The 20,435-nt window shown below is 45.5% G+C and overlaps 1 protein-coding gene across 2 annotated transcripts in view; it reads left to right on the plus strand.

The window, feature by feature from the left end:
- Window positions 1-5,848: 5,848 nt before the first annotated feature.
- The window catches only part of SLC16A2 (solute carrier family 16 member 2), a 178,442-nt gene continuing 163,855 nt past the window's right edge, over window positions 5,849-20,435 (plus strand). For both annotated transcript variants that reach the window (XM_036304076.1, XM_036304077.1), the window contains exon 1: window positions 5,849-6,435. In XM_036304076.1, the coding sequence (XP_036159969.1) occupies window positions 6,030-6,435 (406 nt within the window). In that variant the 5' untranslated portion in view covers window positions 5,849-6,029. The remainder of the gene's footprint in view (window positions 6,436-20,435) is intronic.

A 20,435-nucleotide genomic window follows, 5' to 3' on the forward strand; every position in this document is an offset into this window, starting at 1 on the left:
AACAAATACCATATAGTTTCACTTATATGTGGAATGTAAAGAACAAAATAAATGAACAAACAAAACAGAAGCAGACTCATAGAAACAGAACAAACTGATGCTTGCCAGATGGGAGGGGGGTTGTGGGGCTGAGTGAAAGAGGTGAAGGAATTAAGAATTACAAATTGGTAGTTATAAAATAGTCACAGGGATGTAATGTTCAGCATAGGGAATATAGTCAATAATATTGTAATAATTGTGTATGACAACTTATTGGGGGGATCAGTCATCCTATCTAATAAAAGAGAAACATGGTAATTAGCTATATGTCCGCTACCCTACCCATTGGCTAATCAGGGCGATATGCAAATTAACTGCCAGACAAGATGGCGGCCGGCAGCCAGGCAGCTTGAAGTGAACATGAGGCTTCCTTGCTTCAGGGACGGAGGACTCCAATGTTCCCCGCCTGCCGCTCTGGCCTCTGAGCTTGCAGTTTGAAACATTGTTACAAATATAGAATCTAAACAAAACCCCAGAAAACTGCTTTCAGCAAGCCGGGATCTCAGAGCTGGAGTTGAAACAGTGTTTTGATTATAGAACCCAAACAAACCAGATACCTGCTTTCAGCAGCAGAGGCCTAAGAGCTGGAGCCAGAGCCAAAGCTAGCCCAGAATAAAAAAAAAAAAAAGAAAAAAAGGAGCACTTGGGAGCTTCAGTCACCTGCCAGACTGAAAACAGCCCTCAGCCCCTCACCCGGACTGGCCAGGCACCCCAGTGGGGACCCCCACCCTGAAGGGTGTGTGACCAGCTTCAAACAGCCATCATCCCCTCACCCAGGCTGGCCAGGCACCCCAGTGGGGACCCCTACACTGATCCAGGACACCATTCAGGGCAAACCAGCCGGCCCCCACCCATGCACCAGGCTTCTATCCTATATAGTAAAAGGGTAATATGCCTCCCAGCACCGGGATCAGTGGAGCAGCGAGGCCTCCCGGCACCGGGATCAGCATGACAGGTGGCAGTGCCCAAACCCCCTGATCGCCCCGCGACTCTGTGTGTGACAGGGGGCGGGGCCACAATCTCCCTATCTGCCCTGCTCTGTTCCTGACAGGGGAAGGTGCCCCAACCCCCTGATCAGCCCTGCTCTGTGCCTGATAAGGGGGAGCTCCCCAACACCCTGATCGCCCTGCGGCTCTGTGTGTGACAGGGTGCGGTGCCCCAATCCCCCCTCACGGGCCCTGCTCTGTGTGTGATGGGGTAGAGCCATAACCTCCCCATCGGCCCTGCCCTGAGTGTGACAGTGGCAGCGCCCCAACCCCCTGATCGGCCCTGCTCTGTGGGTAATAGAGGGCGGCGTCCCAACCCCGCCCCCCCCATGGGCCCTGCTCTGTGTGTGACGTCCCCATCGGCCCTGCCCTGAGTGTGACAGTGGCAGCGCCCCAACCCCCTGATCGGCCCTGCTCTGTGGGTGACAGGTGGTGGTGCCCCAACTCCCCTATCGGCCCTACTCTGTGAGTGACAGGGGGGAGCTCCCCAACCCCCTGATGGGCCCTGCTCTGTGCGTGACAGGGTACGGAGCCCCAACCCCCCTGATGGGCCCTGCTCTGTGCGTGACAGGGGGCAGCGTCACAACCCCCTGATCGGCCCTGCTCTGTGTGTGACAGGGGGTGGCGCCGCAACGTCCCCATCAACCCTGCCTTGAGTGTGACAGGGGGCGGTGCCCCAACCCCCCAATAGGCCCTACCCTGAGCATGACTGAGGGTAGCATCGCAACCTCCTGATCCGCCCTGCTCTGTGCATGACAAGGAGTGGCTCCCCAACTCCCCAATCGGCCCTGCTCTGAGCCCGACCAGGGGCTGCACCTAGGGATTGGGCCTGCCCTCTGCCACCTGGGAGCAGGCCTAAGCCAGCAAGGCGTTATCTTCCGAGGGGTCCCAGACTGGGAGAGGGCACAGGCCTGGCTGAGGGACCCCCCCTCCCCCCACAAGTGCACAAATTTTTGTGCACCGGGCCTCTAGTAAAGTATATAAATGTCTAACCATGATGCTGTAAACCTTAAACTAGTATAAAAGAACTAGAGGCCCGGTGCATGAAATTTGTGTGCTGGAGAGGGGGTCCCTCAGCCCAGTCTGTGCCCTCTCACAGTCTGGGAACCCTCGGGGGATATCCAACTGACATCTTAGGCCCGGTCCCTTGGGGAGTTGGACATCCTTATTGCTGCCGTGGAGGCAGGAGAGACTCCCTTTATCACAACTGCACTCACCAGCTGTGAGCTAGGCTTCTGGCTGAGTGGAGCTCCCCCTGTGGGACGGCACTGACCACCAGGAGGCAGCTCCTGTGTTGAGCATCTGCCCCCTGGTGGTCAGTGCGCGTCATAGCGACCAGTAGTTCTGCCATTTGGTCAATTTGCATATTAGCTTTTTATTATATAGTATATTGAATGTCAAATGTAATAGAAAAACATTTTAAAGAAAAATAAGAGACAGGAAACCACAGGCACCTCTAACTTGATTCGGCTCCTAATTCGCCATCTCAATTAACACTATTACCATCCTTTCCTTCACTCAAGCAAGAAATGTTAGCATCATCTTTGCTTCTTCTTTTTCCCTCACTACCCAAATCTGTTCTGGCAACTCTACCATAACAGAGGATCACAGAACTATACCTTTGTCTTCATCCCAGCAGTGAGTGTCTTATTTTAGACCAACAATTTTTTACTGTTCATTACTTAGTTTCCTTATCTCTTATCTTTCTACAATGTTGCCACAGTTTTCTAAAATACAGATATGTTAGTTTCCTAGTCAAATATCTTCAGTAGCTTCTTGTACATCCAAAATAAACCCTACACTTTCCAGCATAGTGTTTAATAACTCTTTGAAGTTGGTATTAAATCTACTTTGCAAATTAAAAACACACACACAAAACAACAACTGAAGCTTAGAGAGGGAAAACAACTTGCTTAGGATCGCACAGGTAAGCAATGGTAGACCCAAGATTAGAATCCAGGTCTCCTCATGCCAGTGCTCTAGCCATTATAAAGTACCTTCTAAAGAGGAGAGAAAGGGTAGATACTGTATGTATTGTTAACAAGGTGGGATGGTGGTTATGCAATCCTGTTTCCTGGATGGAGCACATACTTTGAAGCTCATACAAATGAGCAAAGATCTCTGTTTTACATCTTAATAACTTTGTAGACTTGAACAACTGACATCTTAGAGCCTGTTTACTTACTTATAAGACAGAGAGAAATCATTCCAACCTTAAAAGGTTGTTATGAATAATATATGAGATTATGTATGTAAAGTGCTCACATAGTTTAAGTTCACAGAAGCATCAATGAGTGTTATCACCAACTCTCTCCCCCACTCCAGTGATCTAAAAAATCCATTTAGAGACAATGAGGAAAATAGAATTTAGACAGTGGGTCTGGGATGGACTGCAAGACTCCAGGGTCTATTCCTAGTTCTGGGTTTGCAGATAACCTTTTTTCAGGGTCTTAATCAGGTTCCTTGCAAATGGAAACCAAGGCTAGAGCTCTCATGGGATAACAATTAGTGATGTGTATGGTGAGATCTCTGACTAAAAGCAAATATTAAGTCCCAATGCCCATAAGTATGATTTGTTATTCCTCATAGCTGAAGCACTGCGGATTTTTATTAAAATGCAAATGTTTCCTGGGAAAGGCAGCATATACAGAGTGGGGCAAGAGTAGGTTTACAGTTGTTTGTATGGAAAGAATACAATAATAAATACTAATACAAAAATAAATCCTGTTTTGCATACTCACAACTGTAAACCTACTTTTACCCCACCCTTCATATTAACTTTTTGGCTTGAGTAGCTTTCACTTACCTTTTTCTATGAGTAGAGTCCTTCTATGCCTCTGTACTTTGTCCCTATTAGGCAGGGATACCCTAACCCCCACCCCATTAAAATCCTTCTCAACATTCAAAGCCCATCTAAGCCATCACCTCCTCAAGAAGTCTACTGTGATAGCTAAGCCAGAAGCCTTCAACTTCCCTGTCACTCTTCTTGGGAGCACCAAGTCCTAGAACTCCTATGGTGAAGCTCAGGGACTGTGAGAGCTTGGCTGTATGGAGACCTGGCTTGAATTCCAGCTTGTACTTGATTTGTCTCTTGACTTTAGGCTAAACTTAGTCAAGGCCTAAGTTAGGCTAATAAACGCCTTGACCTAGTTGAGCCTCAGGTTTACTGCTTGGAAAAAACAGGTGATAATAATTCTTACCTCGGGGTAATAAGGGATATGATCTCTTCTTTGGAGCAATGCCTGCTATGCTGACTAGCATGGCCCCTGTGATTTGTGAATTTGGCCAATTCCTCTCATCAGGCCCTAAGTCCCTTGGCACCTTTATCCTTCCACCCATCTCAACCCTCCCTCAGGGGCTTAATGACTCCTTGTTCTCGGGCAGCTGGCGCAGCCCTGATCTACATTTTCACCGGCCATGCAGATTTTTCACAGATCAAGAAGGTTAATGAGATGTTGGATAAAAAAGGCTTGACGCTCGCCGGCCCGCTTGTGAGAATCAGAGTAGCTTGGTAACCACACAGTGACCTCATTGTTAGTGCATTAGATGCGCCAGCACTTGGGGGAAGCAGAACTTCCCGGGATTGCTCTGCAGGCCTGGCGGGCTGAGACAGAGCACCGCGTAGCACTCCGCTGGGCCGCCAGCAGGGAAGATCACCTCTCCCAGCCCCCCACTCCCTCACAAACACACCCAGGACCCCAGCGCTCTCTGGGGAGCAAACTCTCTTTTATCTTCTCAGGGTTGGAGCCTTAGTCTGAGGCGTTCAGAGGGACTCACAAGTCTTATACCAGAGGTGGGCAGAAGGGGGCGGTGGGTGCTGGGAAGACATCCCTCCGCTAGTGGCTCCAATTCCTGATTGCCCAAAAAGCTATGGTCGAGGCCTGGGGGACCAGCCCACTAGGAATGTTGGGGGCTGGGCGGCCCTGGGCCGAAATGGAGGCTCAACCTGGCGCCTACTCCTAGTTCCCCAAAACAGAACAGACAGCCGGAAGGAGCGGAGCCCAGCCCAACCTGGCCTCCTCCGGGGCCGCAGCACCTCCCTCCCTCCCTCCCTCCCTCCTTGGCCCGGCACCTGGCCCCGCCCTCTACGGCTTTTCTGGGCTCCAGGTTGGCGCAAACAAAGCCCTGATTGACGGCCGAGAGGGGCGGGCTTCACTGCTGGGCTGCCTCCTCCCCTTAGCGCCCAGCCAGGGATTTACCGGGAAGGGCGGGGCGGAGAGGAAGAGACTGGAGAGGGAGTACGCAGGGTTGTGGGGGTCTGAGCCCCTGGACTCAAGAACATTGTGCCCACTCTCTGTCCGAAGCCCGGGCTGTCCCCTCCAGGTTGTGTCCCCCCTCAAGCCCAAGGTGTGGGAAGTATATAGGAACTCCCCAGGGCAGGGTGGGGTTCTCTCACAAGCCAAATCTCCTGGATCCTGACGTTCCCAGGGCCACCCCAGTTCCAGGCTGCTTGTTTGGAAGGAGAAAGTGGGAGCATAGGACAGGCGGGGTATTTCCTGGGGAGTGAGTTGATCAATACCCGTTTCGAGCTTGCGAGGAGGAGAGGGCAGAGGAACAGGGTAGTTTGTGCTCTAGTTTTTTCCCATTTTAACTCTCCCTTTACTGAGCATCTGGACAAGGAGGAAAGGATTTAATAGTTTGTAAAGGGAGTTGAAAGACGCAGCAGCGGCTAGAGTAGGTAGGCAAGTATGACGAGGAGGAGGAAGGGCAAGGAAGAAGAGAAATCCATAGCGGCTGCCGGTTGAGGGAGGAAGAGGTGGGGGTGGGGGAGGAGGAGGGGGAGGAGAGAGATGACACGGGAAAGGAGGAGGGGGTTTCGAAGGGGGAGGAGGAGAGGGCTGGAGGGAGCTTCTGTCGCGGGACAAGCTGGCCAGCTTGGGCGAGGAACCGGGAAGAGGAGGCAGTGGTGGCAGCAGTATTTCGAGCACTAACAGCAGCAGCAGAAACTAGCACCAGCCACAAAGCGTCTCCTCCGGCTCGAGCAGCCACAGTCCCCTGTCTGTGATGGCGCTGAAAAGCTCAGAAAGCGAGGAAGCCAAGGGGCCCTGGCGGGAGGCAGGCCAGGAACAGCAGGAGCCAGTGGGTAACCCTCAGCCAGAGCCGGAGCCCTTGCCAGTGGTCCCAATGGAGCCCAAGCCAGAACCCCAGCCCCAAACAAATCCTGCAGCCCTGCCAGAGCTGGAGCTTGAGCCTGAGCCAGTGCACGAATCGGAGCCTATGCCCACAGTAGAGACCCGCGGTACAGCGCGCGGCTTCCAGCCCCCCGAAGGTGGTTTTGGCTGGATGGTGGTCTTCGCTGCCACTTGGTGCAATGGCTCTATCTTTGGCATCCAGAACTCCTTCGGGATCCTCTACTCCATGCTGCTGCAAGAGGAAAGAGAGAAGAATCGCCAAGTGGAGTTCCAAGCAGGTGAGTGGCCCCCAGCGCCCCACCTGGCATTCAAGGTAAAGGTGTCTGCTCTCAGACCCCTTACCTCCTGGTCCAAGGAGCCTTTCCAGCTCGTCGCTTCCCTTGCCCATTGCCCTTAGCGCTACTTTTGCGCGGGTTGAGGGGCTCTGAGTAGCATTAGCTGTGGAGACTTAGTCGCCAGATGTCCTGGGTGGGACCTGGGACATTCATTGAGCACAGACAAGGAATGAATTTTATTGCCCTGGGACAAATCCTGACGCATCTTTTGGGTTTAAGTACCCTTACCATGTGCACTGGGGGGAAATATTTGCAGAATGTTTGTGTGTGTGTGTGTGTGTGTGTATTTGTTTGTGTGTGTGTGTGTGTGTGTGTGTGTGTGTGTGTTTTTGAGGGGGGCAAATTCAAGGAGAGAAAAGAGAGTTGGGAGGCTGGGAAGACTTTAAGAGAAACACTGTACCGCAGATCTCTGCAATTAGTCCTTGTTCCTGTAAGGGGAGTAGACACTTTAGGAATCCTGGTGACTGAGTGAAGAGTCAAACACATGGTAATTGTGTGTGTGCAGCAGAGAGAAGAAGAGAGGGAGGGAGTGCGAGTGGGGGTGTGCGTCTCTTTGCCCACGTTGGTTAAGGCCCAGACAGGCCCAGCTGTCCTCTGCCACTCTGAGGAAGCAAGCAGATCTTTGTGCCCTGTGTGCTGAACCCCAAAGCAGACAGGAGGCGGTCACTGAGGTCTCCAGTCCAGAGAGGCATGAAGTGGCTGGCAGGCTGGGCCCTGTGGTTCACTCTATGTGGGCCCCCAACTTCAGCCATCCCTCTTTGGTGCCCCAGACCTCTCCGCTATCCTCTGTCCTCCTGGAGCCTCTTTCAGCCTTAGCCAGAATGCTCCCACCTCTCCAGCTTTCACAAGAGGCCAACTTGGTCTTTTTCCCTAAGACAACCAGGGCTGGGGGGCATAGTCCTCACTCTTCAGGCCTGCAGCCAGAAGACCAAAGGCTTGCACGCTCCTCTCATTTAACCCTAGTGTGAGCTCAGAGAAGTCAGAACTCCATTTCCTCAGCAAGCCACCCAGCAAAGCCCCTCAGCGGTTCTGTTGAGGAGTCTTGGGAGGGAACTGTGGGGTGTGGAGCCCCTCTCCTCTAGGCTCACTCCCTCTTGTGGCTCCACAAGACTGCTGCATTTGTGACCCACTGCAAGTTTGTAGCTCAGAATCTGTGGCTTCTCACAGTGTTGCTCTGGGCTGAAGGGTTCCCTCCCACTCCCAACACATACTTCTGCTGCTCTCTGAGGGGGCCTGGGAATTATTTAGTGAAAACAGAAACCTTGTTTTCGGGTGCATTCACCTGTGAGTCCACTGGGTCCTTGGAGAGCCTCTCCTACCGCTCTCAACCAAGGACTCGTTTTGTTTTCTTGTTTTTAGCTTCACTGGGCTGCACTTGAAGGAGTGTGGAGGCTCTTGATGCCTCTGATCTTGTGACCCATCGATGCCAGTGTGCTGGCCCCACTTGAAAGTTTGAGTGTGGGTCAGTGGCTGTCCAGGGCAGTCTCAGGACTGCCCAGGCTGCATTGATGCCTGAATGTAGTGGGTCCCTGGACTGTGTGAAACAACTTCTAGGCCAGCGGTTCTCAATCTTCCTAATACCACGACACTTTAATACAGTTCCTCATGTTGTGGTGACCCCCAACCATAAAATTATTTTCGTTGCTACTTCATAACTGTAATTTTGCTACTGTTATGAATTGTAATGTAAATATCTGATATGCAGGATGTATTTTCATTGTTACAAATTGAACATAATTAAAGCATAGTGATTAATCACAAAAACAATATGTAATTATATATATATGTTTTCCAATGATCTTAGGCGACCCCTGTGAAAGGGTCGTTCGACCCCCAAAGGGGTTGCGACCCACAGGTTGAGAACCGCTGTTCTAGGGGGAAGTTACTGCCACACTAAACCCTGGGACTACCTTTTCCTGCCTTGTTACACTTCAGGGGCTCTTGGGAAGGCAGCCAGGGTAGGGCCTCTGGCTGTTGCCTAGGTTACCTGGGAGGGCACCTGCTGAGCATGATTGCTCTGTGGTTGACTGCGGGCTGTTGGCTTTTGGAGTCAGTGGCAAAATCTGGGTGAAACTTCGTGGGAGATAGTGGGGGATGGGCTGAAGTAGGCCCTGGCATTTATGTCCTGTGAGCAGGCCTAGAGCTTCGCCTTAAGAGTGTGTAATAAAACTTGGGAAAACCACTATTTTACCAGGAAGAGGTTCACTGCTGAGGAACAAACTTCAAAGTAGGTGATCATAGTGGATTCACAGGGAGAGCTGCTTGGGACTTTCCTGTCAAGACCTCACTGTGCAGCTGGGAAGGAGTGCAATAGGCTGTGCAGAGATGTAGCTGGTGTGTACTCTGACACAGACTAGGTCCATTGAGGGGCTGGGGTTACTGGTTTAAATTTTGGTGAGTATAGGTCAGGAAGGGATAGAAAGGAATTTGGTATGTTCCCAGGGTCTCAGAATACTTTGGCTTGGGTCATTGCTGGGGTGTGTCTTCAATTCATGAAAGTTGTTTTTGATACTGAGGGCTCTGGGGAATATCTCAGTTTTTAATTTGAAAAAGTCAGGAACACCCCTACCATAATCCTGAGTTCCTGGAAAATCTCATCGTCAACACTACCTTTCTTGAGCACCTCAGCTTTCTTAAGCAACCATTCAGATCCTGAGGTTCCAAATGTATCTCTGCCTCCACACACTTCCTTCAGTTTCCCCAAAATTTCCCTGCCACTTGTGTCACAGCACTGTTTTCTCAAAGGGATAGAAGAAGCCCATAGAAGCTTGCTAAAATATTTACCAACCAGTATGTACCCAACAGTCATTCTGGGGAATGTAGAACATACACCCCCACAGTCAAGGGGGTTGGGGCATTGTCCATTTCTATTAATGTCTGATATGCCTTCCATCTCTAAAATATTTATGAATTTAATGTTTGTAGGCACCCCACAGCCAAAGTTCTCTTTGACTAAGCTTGATAGCTTCACAGACTTAAAACTGCACTGATTGGCTTAATGGGTCTAAGGTTCTGCAGATGATTTGTACTATTGTGAGGGAGTCCCAGAAAAAGGTAGTTTTTATGTTTAGGGGCTAAATCCACATCAGAGGAATCTCTGGACATGGGTAAAAGTCACAGAGTAAAAGAGACGTGAAAATCAGGCTATTCTGGACTCTGAAGTGTACAGTTATGTAGTGGCACTAGCAATATATTTTGTCCCTTCTCTTCACTTGTTTTGAAAGGGAAGCTAATTTTCCTTGCATCTTAGGCTTGGGAGGACTGGCAGACAAAAGTTTCTGAGACGGATGCAAGTGACCAAGGTTTGATTTAGGAAAAAAAGAAAAAGATCAGGAGAGAAACGAGCCTATACTTTTTGCAGAGATTGTGGGAAATTTGGGAGTCCCGCAACTCAGACCAAGCAGCAGACAGGACAGGGGCAACCAGGCAATTTGACAGAAATTATAATGTGGCTTTCTGGGATGAGAGGGGAGCCTTTTAAGAAAAGAGAAGCAAGGTGGCATTGGTTGCAGGGCTCAGCTCATTATTGAAACTAAGTGAGTTAGAACTGTGGCAGGGTTAAAGTTGAGGGTCCAGGGGACAAAGCAGAATAAGCCAGAGTGTTAACATTGGCTCCAAACTTAGGTCTTTTTAATGTGCCCAGAGTAAACCCATTACCCTGCACTTTCCACCTCTACTGCTAGTCTAACACTGAGACATAAAATATGATGGGAGGAGTCTTTTATTGGGCAGTTTATAAGTATGGTCTTTGCAGGCTCCCAGTTGGGGAAAGTATGGCTAGGGTTCTCACCACCCAGGAGCAGGGTGGATGATCAAGAAGGTTGGGCACGAGATAATTCAGGCTCATTGGATACTCTGAAGATAGAATTTTCTAGGCAAGGGAAAATGGTACACTCTGACTTTGGGGCAAAGTCCCAAGGATGGATTAGGCTAGTGGAACATTAGGCTCTTCCTCATCTTAGAGGCTTTCATTGCTTAGTTCAGTGTCTCACTGGGCTGACCACTAAATGCTGACCCTGGGAGCCAGGTACCTTTTGAGAAAACCTGCCAATGCCTTGCCTTTGACTGAAAGCTTTTGCCTACTGTCCAGAGAAGCTAAATCAGGTCGGCTCAGTGCCTACTACTATGGAGCTTCAGGTCACAGGGCCATTGGCCAGGCATTGTTCAAGTCAATCCTCTCTGCCTCCTCTCCAACCAAACTGGGTCCCAAACTGAGACCTTGACTCATACTGGAAGGGATGAGGAAGAGAGGTTGGGCTATTTGGAAGTCAACAGGGAAGATACTTGTTTGAGTTGGTGTAGCTGGTTGAGGCTTGACTCTGTTCACTCACGGTCTAGTAGCCTCAAATGCTCATTCTAAGTCTAGATGTGGACCCCAGAGGGCTGTTAATTTCAATAATGCAAGCTAGGCAGTGACTATGAGTTAGATGACTTGAGTTCCTGACTTGCTCTTTGATTTTGAGCAGGCATTTTACTTCTCTGTACCTCAATTTATCTGTCTGTTAAATGAGAGGGTTAGAGTAGATGAAATTTCTAGCTCTGCAATTCTAGCTTTCTAAAATTTTGTGATATTTTATTCTTTACATTCAGCTGGCATTAATTTTGACTCATTCAGACAAATGTAATTTATTAATATGCTTGAATTAGAGTGCAGATGGGTTGAGAGGTAATTGGAAAAGCAATGGAAAGCCATATAGATATCATTTGACCAGGTTCTGTGTAAAGACTATGATGCTATTCATGTGTACTGATGTAGTTGAAAAGACCCACTCCTACTTTACCCAGTATCCAAAAGCAACTCTGGATGTACAACTGCTTCTTCCAGAATGCCCTGCTCAGCATAGAACTGGGACTCTAAGAAGATTCCCTTAGAGTGGGTCTGTATGCTGCTTTTTCCTAGAATTTGAGTGTATTCCTAAAAAAGCATTACACTGTAAACATTCACTTAAGCCTCACTTTTAACCCCTCTCCTAAAGCTTAATTTCTCAGATCTCATTCTCCTTTATCAGAAATTCATGCTTACTATGACCTTGGTTTGCTGTTCCTTCAAGATAGAAGAGTAAGCCAAGATTCCTAAGTGTGATACATTGGTTTCCTTCAGGGGGCTTTAGATACAGCATCTTTATTAGTGGCTCGACTGCTTCTGCATCTCATTGTGGTGGGTGTGGGAAGGCTACCTGCCTCTTGTGGTCATAGAGAAGTACCTCTTGGGTATCCACAGTCCCTGGTCAACTTCAGCTTCACTATAGGCCTCACTGAGAATGGGTACTGAAATAGCAAGCACGGAGCCTTCTCTTCTTTTCTATGAATTTATACTTGCTTGTCATTGGAATTTTTCCTCCAGTGTCATGAAGAGTAAACAAGCAGCTGACTGTCAACATTTGCAGAAATATGTGAAGGATGCTATCTCAACCTTTTGAGCAGACCAGTTTCCCAGAAACATGTGCTGCTTTTTCCATCAGCATCTTTTGAATTTTGAATAGAAAGAATCATTTACTCTTTTCAGTGTGTGTGAAAGATGGAATGGGAATTCCTGTCTTGAAAAGATCTGTTTCACCTGGAATTGAATGAGTAAACCTTAGATAAAAGCCTTTATTAGTAAAACCTCAGAGAAAAGGTTTTATTAATAACCTTTGTTCCAGTTGCTGGGGTTTGTAGGAGAAGAAGAGATGAAATTGGCGGTCCCAACCACATATTATTTTTTAAATTTATATTTATTGTTGAAAGTATTACAGATGTCCCCTTTGTTTTTTCCCATTGAGCCCCTTCACTCCACACCCAACCCTCTTAGGCCTTCACCACACTATTGCCTGTGTCCATGGACTATGCATATATGCATATAAGTTCCCTGGTTAATCTCCCTGACCATCTTCACCCCCACCTTCTCTCTGAAATTCATCAGTCTGTCCCATGCTTCTATGTCTCTGTATCTATTTTATCCATCAGTTTATTTTGGTCATTAGATTCCACATATGAGTGAAATCATATGATATTTATCTATCTCTGACTGGCTTATTTTGCTTAGCATTATACTCTCCAGGTCCATCCATGCTATTGCAAAAGGTAATAGTTCCTTAGTTTTTAAAGCCATATAGTATTCTACTATGCAAATGTACCACAGCTTTCTTATCAACTCATCTGCTGAAGGGCACTTGGGCTATTGCAAATTGTGCTGTTATGAACATAGTGTTTCAGATTTCTTAGGATATCTTCCTAGAAGTAGGATCACTGGGTCAAATGGTAGTTCCATTTTTAATTTTTTGAGGAAACTCCATACTGTTTTCCATACTGGCTGAACCAGTCTGCATTCCCACCAACAGTATACTAGGATTCCCTTTTGTCCACATCCTCGCCAACACTTGTCATTTGTTGATTTGTTGATGATAGCCATTTTGACTGATTGAGGTGGTACTTAATTGTTGTTTTAATTTTCATCTATCAGATGATTAGTGACTTTGAGCATTTTTTCATATGTCTCTTGGCCTTCTGTATGTCCACTTTGGAGAAGTGTCTATTTAGGTCCTTTGTCCATTTTTAAATTGGATTGTTGGTCTTCCTTTTGTTAAGTTGTATGAGTTCTTTATGTATTTTGGAAATTAACCCCTTTCCTGATGTATGATTGGCAAATATGTTCTCCCATGCAGGGGGCTTTCTTTTCATTTTGTTGATGGTTTCTTTTGCTGTGTAGGAACTTTTTATTTTGACGTAGTCCCCATTTTTAAATTTTCTTCTTCATTTCCTTTGCCCTAGGCAATGTATCTGTAAACATATCACAATGAGAGATGGTGAGATTTTGCTGCCTATGGTTTCTTCTAAGATTTTTATGGTTTCCTGTCTTAGGTTTAAGTCTTTTGTCCATTTTGAGTTTATTCTTGTGTATGGTGTAAGTTGGTGGTCTAGTTTCATTTTTTGCATATACCTGTCCAATTTTCCCAACACCATTTATTGAAGAGACTGTCTTTATTCAATTGTATGCTCTTGCCTCCTTTGTCAAACATTAATTGAGCATAATGGCTTGGATCAATTTCTGGGTTCTCTGTTCTGTTCTATTGATCTATATGCCTGTTCTTGTGCCAGGACTAGGCTGTTTTGTTTACAGAGTCTTTGTAGCATAACCTGATATCTGGCCCTGTGATGCCTCCAACATTGTTCTTTTTTCTCAAGATTGCTATGGATATTCAGGGTCTTTTTTATTTTGTTCCATATAAATTTTTGGAGTATTTTTTCTAGATCTGTGAAATATGTCATTGGTGTTTTAATAGGGATTGCATTGAATCAGTAGATTGCTTTGGGTAGTATGGATATTTTAATGATGTTGATTCTACCAATCCATGAACTTGGTATATTCTTCTACTTGTTTATATCTTCTTCTATCTCTTTTTCTTGAACATCCTGTAGTTTTCTGAGTACAGGTCTTTTACTTCTTTGGTTAAGCATCTTAATTTTCTTGTTGAAATGGTAAAAGTTCCTCTTTCTGAGAATTCATTATTGGTATACAAAAATGCCACAGATTTATGGGTGTTAATTTTGCATCCTACTACGTTGCCAAAATAATTCATTAAATGTAGTAGTTTTTGGTGGAGTCTTTAGGGTTTTCTATGTACAATATCATGTCAGCTGCGAATAATGACAATTTTACTTCTTCTTTTCCAGTTTGGATGCCTTTTATTTCTTCTTCTTGTCTGATTGCTGTGACTAGGACTTCCAGTACTATCCATATATATAAAAGGCTAATATGCAAAGTGTCCCCAGAGGAGTTTGACTAGGAGACCGGGAGTTCTATCACTCACTATGACGTGCACTGACCATTGGGGGGGGTTACAGAATGAACAAAGCCCCCAGCCAGCAGCCATGGAAGGAGGTCCCGGCTGGCAGCCGGAAGGCCCTGATTGCCCCTGACCTCTGGCCAGGCCTAGGGACCCTACCCATGCACGAATTTCATGCACTGGGCCTCTAGTGTTGAATAAGAGTTGTGAAAGGGGTCATCCCTGTCTTATTCCTGTTCTTAAAGGAAATAGTTTTAGTTTTTGTCCATTGACTATGATGTTGGCTATAGACTTTCATACATGGCCTTTATTATGTTGAGGTATGATCCCTCTATTCCCACTTTACTGAGAGTTTTTTATGAAAACAAGCATGCTGGCTTTTGTCTAATGCTTCTTCAGCATCACTTGATATGATCATGTGATTTTTTTGTCTTCCATTTTTTTATGTAATGTATCACAATTATTGATTTGTGAATATTGTACCAGCTTTGCATCCTCAGAATAAATACCACTTGGTCATGGTGTCTAATCTTTTTTTTTTTTAATATATTTTATTGATTTTTTACAGAGAGGAAGGGAGAGAGATAGAGAGTTAGAAACATCGATGAGAGAGAATCATCGATCAGCTGCCTCCTGCACATCTCCTACTGGGGATATGCCCGCAACCCAGGTACATGCCCTTGACCAGAATCGAACCTGGGACCTCTCAGTCCGCAGGCCGACGCTCTATCCACTGAGCCAAACCGGTTTCGGCTAATCTTTTTAATGAATTGCTAGATTTGATTTGCTAATATTTTTTGATGGTTTTAGCATCTGTGTTCATCAGGAATTTTGGCTTAATTCTCTTACTTTGTGGTGTCTTTATCTGGTTTTGGAATTAGACTAATGCTAACTTCATAAAAAGAGCTTGGAATTATTCCTTTCTCTTGCAATTTTTGGAATGGTTTGAGGAGTATAGGCGTTAGTTCTTTTTGAATGTTTGGTAAAACTCCCCTGTGAAACTGTCCAGACCAGGGCTTTTGTTTGCTGGGAGGTGTGTGTATGTGTTTTGTGTGTGTGTGTGTGGTTTTTTTTGTTTGTTTGTTTTGTTTTATTTTTAAATTTTTTTACTTCTCCTATCTTATCAGTAGTTATTGGCCTATTCAGGTTTTCTTATTGTTCCTGATTGAGTTTTGGAAGACTGTATTTTTCTAGGAATATGTCCTTTTCATCCTGGTTGTCCAGCCTGTTGGAATATAGTTGTTCATAGTATTTTTAAATGATCCTTTGTATTTCTGTGGGGTCAGTTGTTACTTTGCCCCTCCTGTTTCTGATTCTGTTTATTTGAGTCCTCTCTGTTTCTTGATGAGCCTGACTAAAGGTCCATCAATCTTGTTTATCTTTTCAAAGAATGAGCTCTTGGTTTTATTGATCTTTTGTATTTTTTTGGGAGAGGGGGTGTTTTTATGTCATTTATTTCTGCTCTCATCCTTATTAACTTCTTCCTTGTACTTTGGGCTTTTCTTGCTATTCTCTTTCTAATTCTTTAAGTTGTACTGTTAGATAGTTTATTATAAGTTTTTATAATATTATATTCTCGAGGTAGGCCTATAGTGCTATGAACTTCCCTCTTAGGACTGCTTTCACTGTGTCCTATATATTTTGGGTTGTGTGTTCATTTCATTTGTTTCCAGGAAATTTTTTAAATTTCTTTCTTGATTTCTTTGGTAACCATTCATTGCTTAATAACATGCTGTTTAGGCTCCATGTATTTGAATGTTTTTGAGTGTTTTTATTGTAGTTTATTTCAAGTTTCATGTCATTGTGATCCAAGATGTTTGATATGATTTCCATCTTCTTGAATTTGTAGTGACTTAGACTGTGTCCTAACAAATGGTCTATCTTTGAATATGTTTCATGTATACTTGAGAAGAATATATATTCTGGAGTTCTGGGGTGAAATGTTCTGTAAATGTCAGTTAATTACATTTGATGTAGTGTATTGTTTAGGATCGCTGTTTCCTTGATGATTTTTTGTCTCCATCTATCCAGTGATGTCAGTGGGTGTTAAAGTGCCCTACTATGATTGTATTGCTATGCATCTCTCCCTTAAAATACTCCAAGAGGTTTTTTTTATATATTTAAACTAGTGGCCCAGTGCACAAAATTTGTGCATGGGGGCGGGGGGGGTCCCTCAGCCTGGCCTGCACCCTGCCCAATCTGGGACCCCTTGGGGGATGTCCGACTGCCGGATTAGGGTCCTAACCGCTCACCTGCCTGCCAGCCTGATTGCCCCCAACTGCCCCCCCCCCCCCTGCTGGCCTGCTCACCCCCAACTGCCCCCCCACCAGCCTGGTCACCCCCAACTGCCCTCCCGTCCTGGCCTGATTGCCCCTAACCATCTCTACCTTGGCCCCATCACCATGGTTTTGTCTGGAAGGACGTCCAGAAGGTCTCCCGGAAGGTCTCCGGCCTAATTATCATATTACCCTTTTATGAATATAGATAGGATATGACATACCACCATAATTATAACATATCTACCAGTATTACTCTATGAGAATACATACTTCATACAATAGGAAGGCATCTAATACATTATATTGTATATGTTATAAGTAGTAGGAAATACTGTGTTTGTAGCAATAGTATACACCCTGTGACTTCCCTTCCTGATTTGGGAATGGTTCCCCAGTTCTTTGAACGTTTCCTGGCCCCTGATACATTTGGAAAGAAAATAGCTCTGTGTTTGGAGAAATTAAATTACAATCATGACTCTAATTCAACTGCTTCCTGTACTTCCAGCCAGATAACAGGAAGAACATCCCGGGGCCAGTGCCTCCTATGGCTGAGCTCCGGAGTGAGGGCCTGCAGCCCAGTACTGGGTGGGTAATGGCAACTGGAGGCACCTTGGGTCCGTCCTGCTGATAGCCTGGCACCCTGGGCCCTCTGCTCCCAGCCCCTCCTGAGCCCTGGTGCCTCCTAATGGGGTCCTGAGGCTGCGCCCCCAATCCCTCTGCCCTCTCCTCCCCAGGGACCGGGGCAGGGCAGTGCAGGGCACAGGCATCCCATTTTCACTAAAATGTTCAACCCACGCCTGCTCCACTGGTGTCCACTGGCGGCCTTGGGGCAGACAGTGATCCTGGGGGCACTCGCTGCCCCTGCCAGAGCTCAGCCACAATGGTCCATGGAGAGACAGCCCCACCAGGCCCCATGGCTGTGACTTGGACCCACTTCCTTAACCAGGGACCTGGTGCTGGACGGGCGGCAGAGGTGCTTCCTCCCCAGCCCATGCTGGAGAGGGTCCCTGTGGTTTCAGTACCAAACTCCAAGGGCCTCCCCAGGTAGCAGTGGCCCTGAGCCCACCAGCTCGCCCTCTATCCTGCCAAGGCTTGCTTCTCATCCTTGCTTCTCACTCTTCCTTCTCAAACTTGCTGAAAACCTTCTTGGTCCACTTGCCATAGTAATCTCCAGTGAGGCTGAGGGGACTGAGCACCGCCATCTTTGTGGTGGTGTGATGGTCAATTTGCATATTCCATCTTTATTAGATAGGATGCTCCTGTATTATGTGCATATGTTTATTTGTTTGTTTTAAAATATATTTTATTGATTTTTTTACAGAGAGGAAGGGAGAGGGATAGAGAGCTAGAAACATCAATGAGAGAGAAACATCTATCAGCTGCCTCCTGCACACCTCCTACTGGGGATGTGCCCACAACCAAGGTACATGCCCTTGACCTGAATCGAACCTGGGACCTTTCAGTCTGCAGGCTGATGCTCTATCCACTGAGCCAAACTGGTTAGGGCATATGTTAACCAGAGTTATATCCTTTTGTTTTATCAGTCCTTTTAGTATTATGAAGAGTCCTTCATTGTCTCTTGTTATGGCCTTCACTTTGTTTTTTTGTTTTGTTTTGTTTTTTAAATTTCTTTATTGGTTAAGGTATTACAAATGTGTCCTCATTTCCCATTAATTTCCCCACTCCCCCCCCCCCCCAACTCATGCTCTCATCCCCCTGTTGTCCGTGTCCATTGGTTTGGCTTATATGCATGCATACAAGTCCTTTGGTTGATCTCTCTCCCTTTCCCCCTCCCTCCCCTACTTTCCCTCTGGGGATTGATAGTCTGATCGCTGTTTCTCAGTCTTTGGATCTGTCCCTGTTCATCAGTCTATGTTGCTCTCTATATTCCACAAATGAGTGAGATCATGTGGTATTTATCTTTCTCTGACTGGCTTATTTCACTTAGCATAACGCTCTCCAGTTCCATCCAAGCTGTTGCAAAAGGCAATAATTCCTTCTTTTTTACCGCAGCATAGTATTCCATTGTGTAGATGTACCACAGTTTTTTAATCCACTCATCTGCTGATGGGCACTTAAGCTGTTTCCAAATCTTAGCTATGGTGAATTGTGCTGCTACGAACATAGGGGTGAATATATCCTTTCTGATTGGTGTTTCTGGTTTCTTGGGATATATTCCTAGAAGTGGAATCACTGGGTCAAATGGGAGTTCCATTTTTAGTTTTTTGAGGAAACGCCATACTGTTCTCCACAGTGGTTGCACCAGTCTGCATTCCCACCAGCAGTGCAAAAGGGTTCCTTTTTCTCCACATCCTCTCCAACATTTGTTGTTTGTTGATTTGTTGATGATAGCCATTCTGACAGGTGTGAGATGATACTGCATTGTCATTTTGATTTGCATCTCTCATATAATTAGTGACTTTGAGCATGTTTTCATATGTCTTTCGGCCTTCTGTATGTCCTCTTTTGAAAAGTGTCTATTTAGGTCTGTTGCCCATTTTTTGATTGGATTTTTTATCTTTCTTTTGTTAAGTTGCATGAGTTCCCTGTAAATGTTGGAGATTAAACCCTTATCAGTGATATCATTGGCAAATATGTTCTCCCATGTAGTGGGCTTTCTTGATGTTTTGTTGATGGTTTCCTTTGCTGTGCAAAAGCTTTTTATTTTGATGTAGTCCCATTTGTTTATTTTCTCTTTTGTTTCCATTGCCCTAGGAGCAGTATCAGTGAAGAAATTCCTTCAGCATATGTTTGCAATTTCGTTGCCTGTGGATTCTTTTAGTATTTTTACGGTTTCCCATCTTATGTTTAAGTCCTTTATGCAGTTTGAGTTTATGTTTGTGTATGGTGTGAGTTGGTGGTCTAGTTTCATCTTTTTGCATATACCTGTCCAATTTTCCCAAACCATTTATTGAAGAGACTGTCTTGACTCCATTGTATGCTCTTGCCTCCTTTGTTGAATATTAATTGGGTATAGTGGCTTGGGTCGATTTCTGGGTTCTCTATTATATTCCATTGATCTATATGTCTGTTCTTGTGCCATTACCAAGCTGTTTTAAGAACAGTGGCTTTGTAATACAACTCGATATCTGGTATTGAGATCCCACCTACTTTGTTCTTCTTTCTCAGGATTGCTGCAGCTATTCAAGGTTTTTTTTTTATCCCAGATGAATTTTTGAAACGTTCGTTCTAGATCTGTGAAATATGCTGTTGGTAATTTAATGGGGATTGCATTGAATCTATAGATTGCTTTGGGTAGTATGGACATTTTGATGATGTTGATTCTACCGATCCATGAACACGGTATGTTCTTCCATCTGTTTATGTCTTCCTCTGTCTCTTTTTTCAGATTCCTGTAGTTTTTCGCATATAAGTCTTTTACCTCCTTAGTTAAGTTTATTCCTAGGTATCTTTTTTTGGTGCGATGGTAAATGGGATTGCTTTTTTAGTCTCCCTTTCTGTAAGTTCACTATTGGTGTAAAGAAATGCCTTAGATTTCTTGGCATTAATTTTGTATCCTGCTACATTGCCGAATCCATTTATTAAGTCTAATAATTTTTTGATGGAGTCTTTAGGGTTTTTTATGTACAGTATCATTTCATCTGAAAATAAGGACAGTTTTACTTCTTCTTTTCCAATTTGGATGTATGGCCTTCACTTTGAAGTCTATTTTGTCAGATATGAGTATTGCTACCCCAGCTTTTTTTCATTTCTATTTGCCTGGAAAAATGTTTTCCATCCCTTCACTTTCATTCTGTGTAAGTCTTTTGTTCTGAGCAAACCACATATTTTCTTGGCTCCTTCTGCTTTCATGGTGCATTTGTATCACATTTGCTAGATAGGGCACTTCCCTTCCTCCCAGTATTGTTCCTTTTTTTTCTTTTTTTCCTTGCTCAAT

This window comes from Myotis myotis, unplaced genomic scaffold (assembly GCF_014108235.1).
Source record: "Myotis myotis isolate mMyoMyo1 unplaced genomic scaffold, mMyoMyo1.p scaffold_m19_p_4, whole genome shotgun sequence".
NCBI classification, from domain to species: Eukaryota; Metazoa; Chordata; class Mammalia; order Chiroptera; family Vespertilionidae; genus Myotis; species Myotis myotis.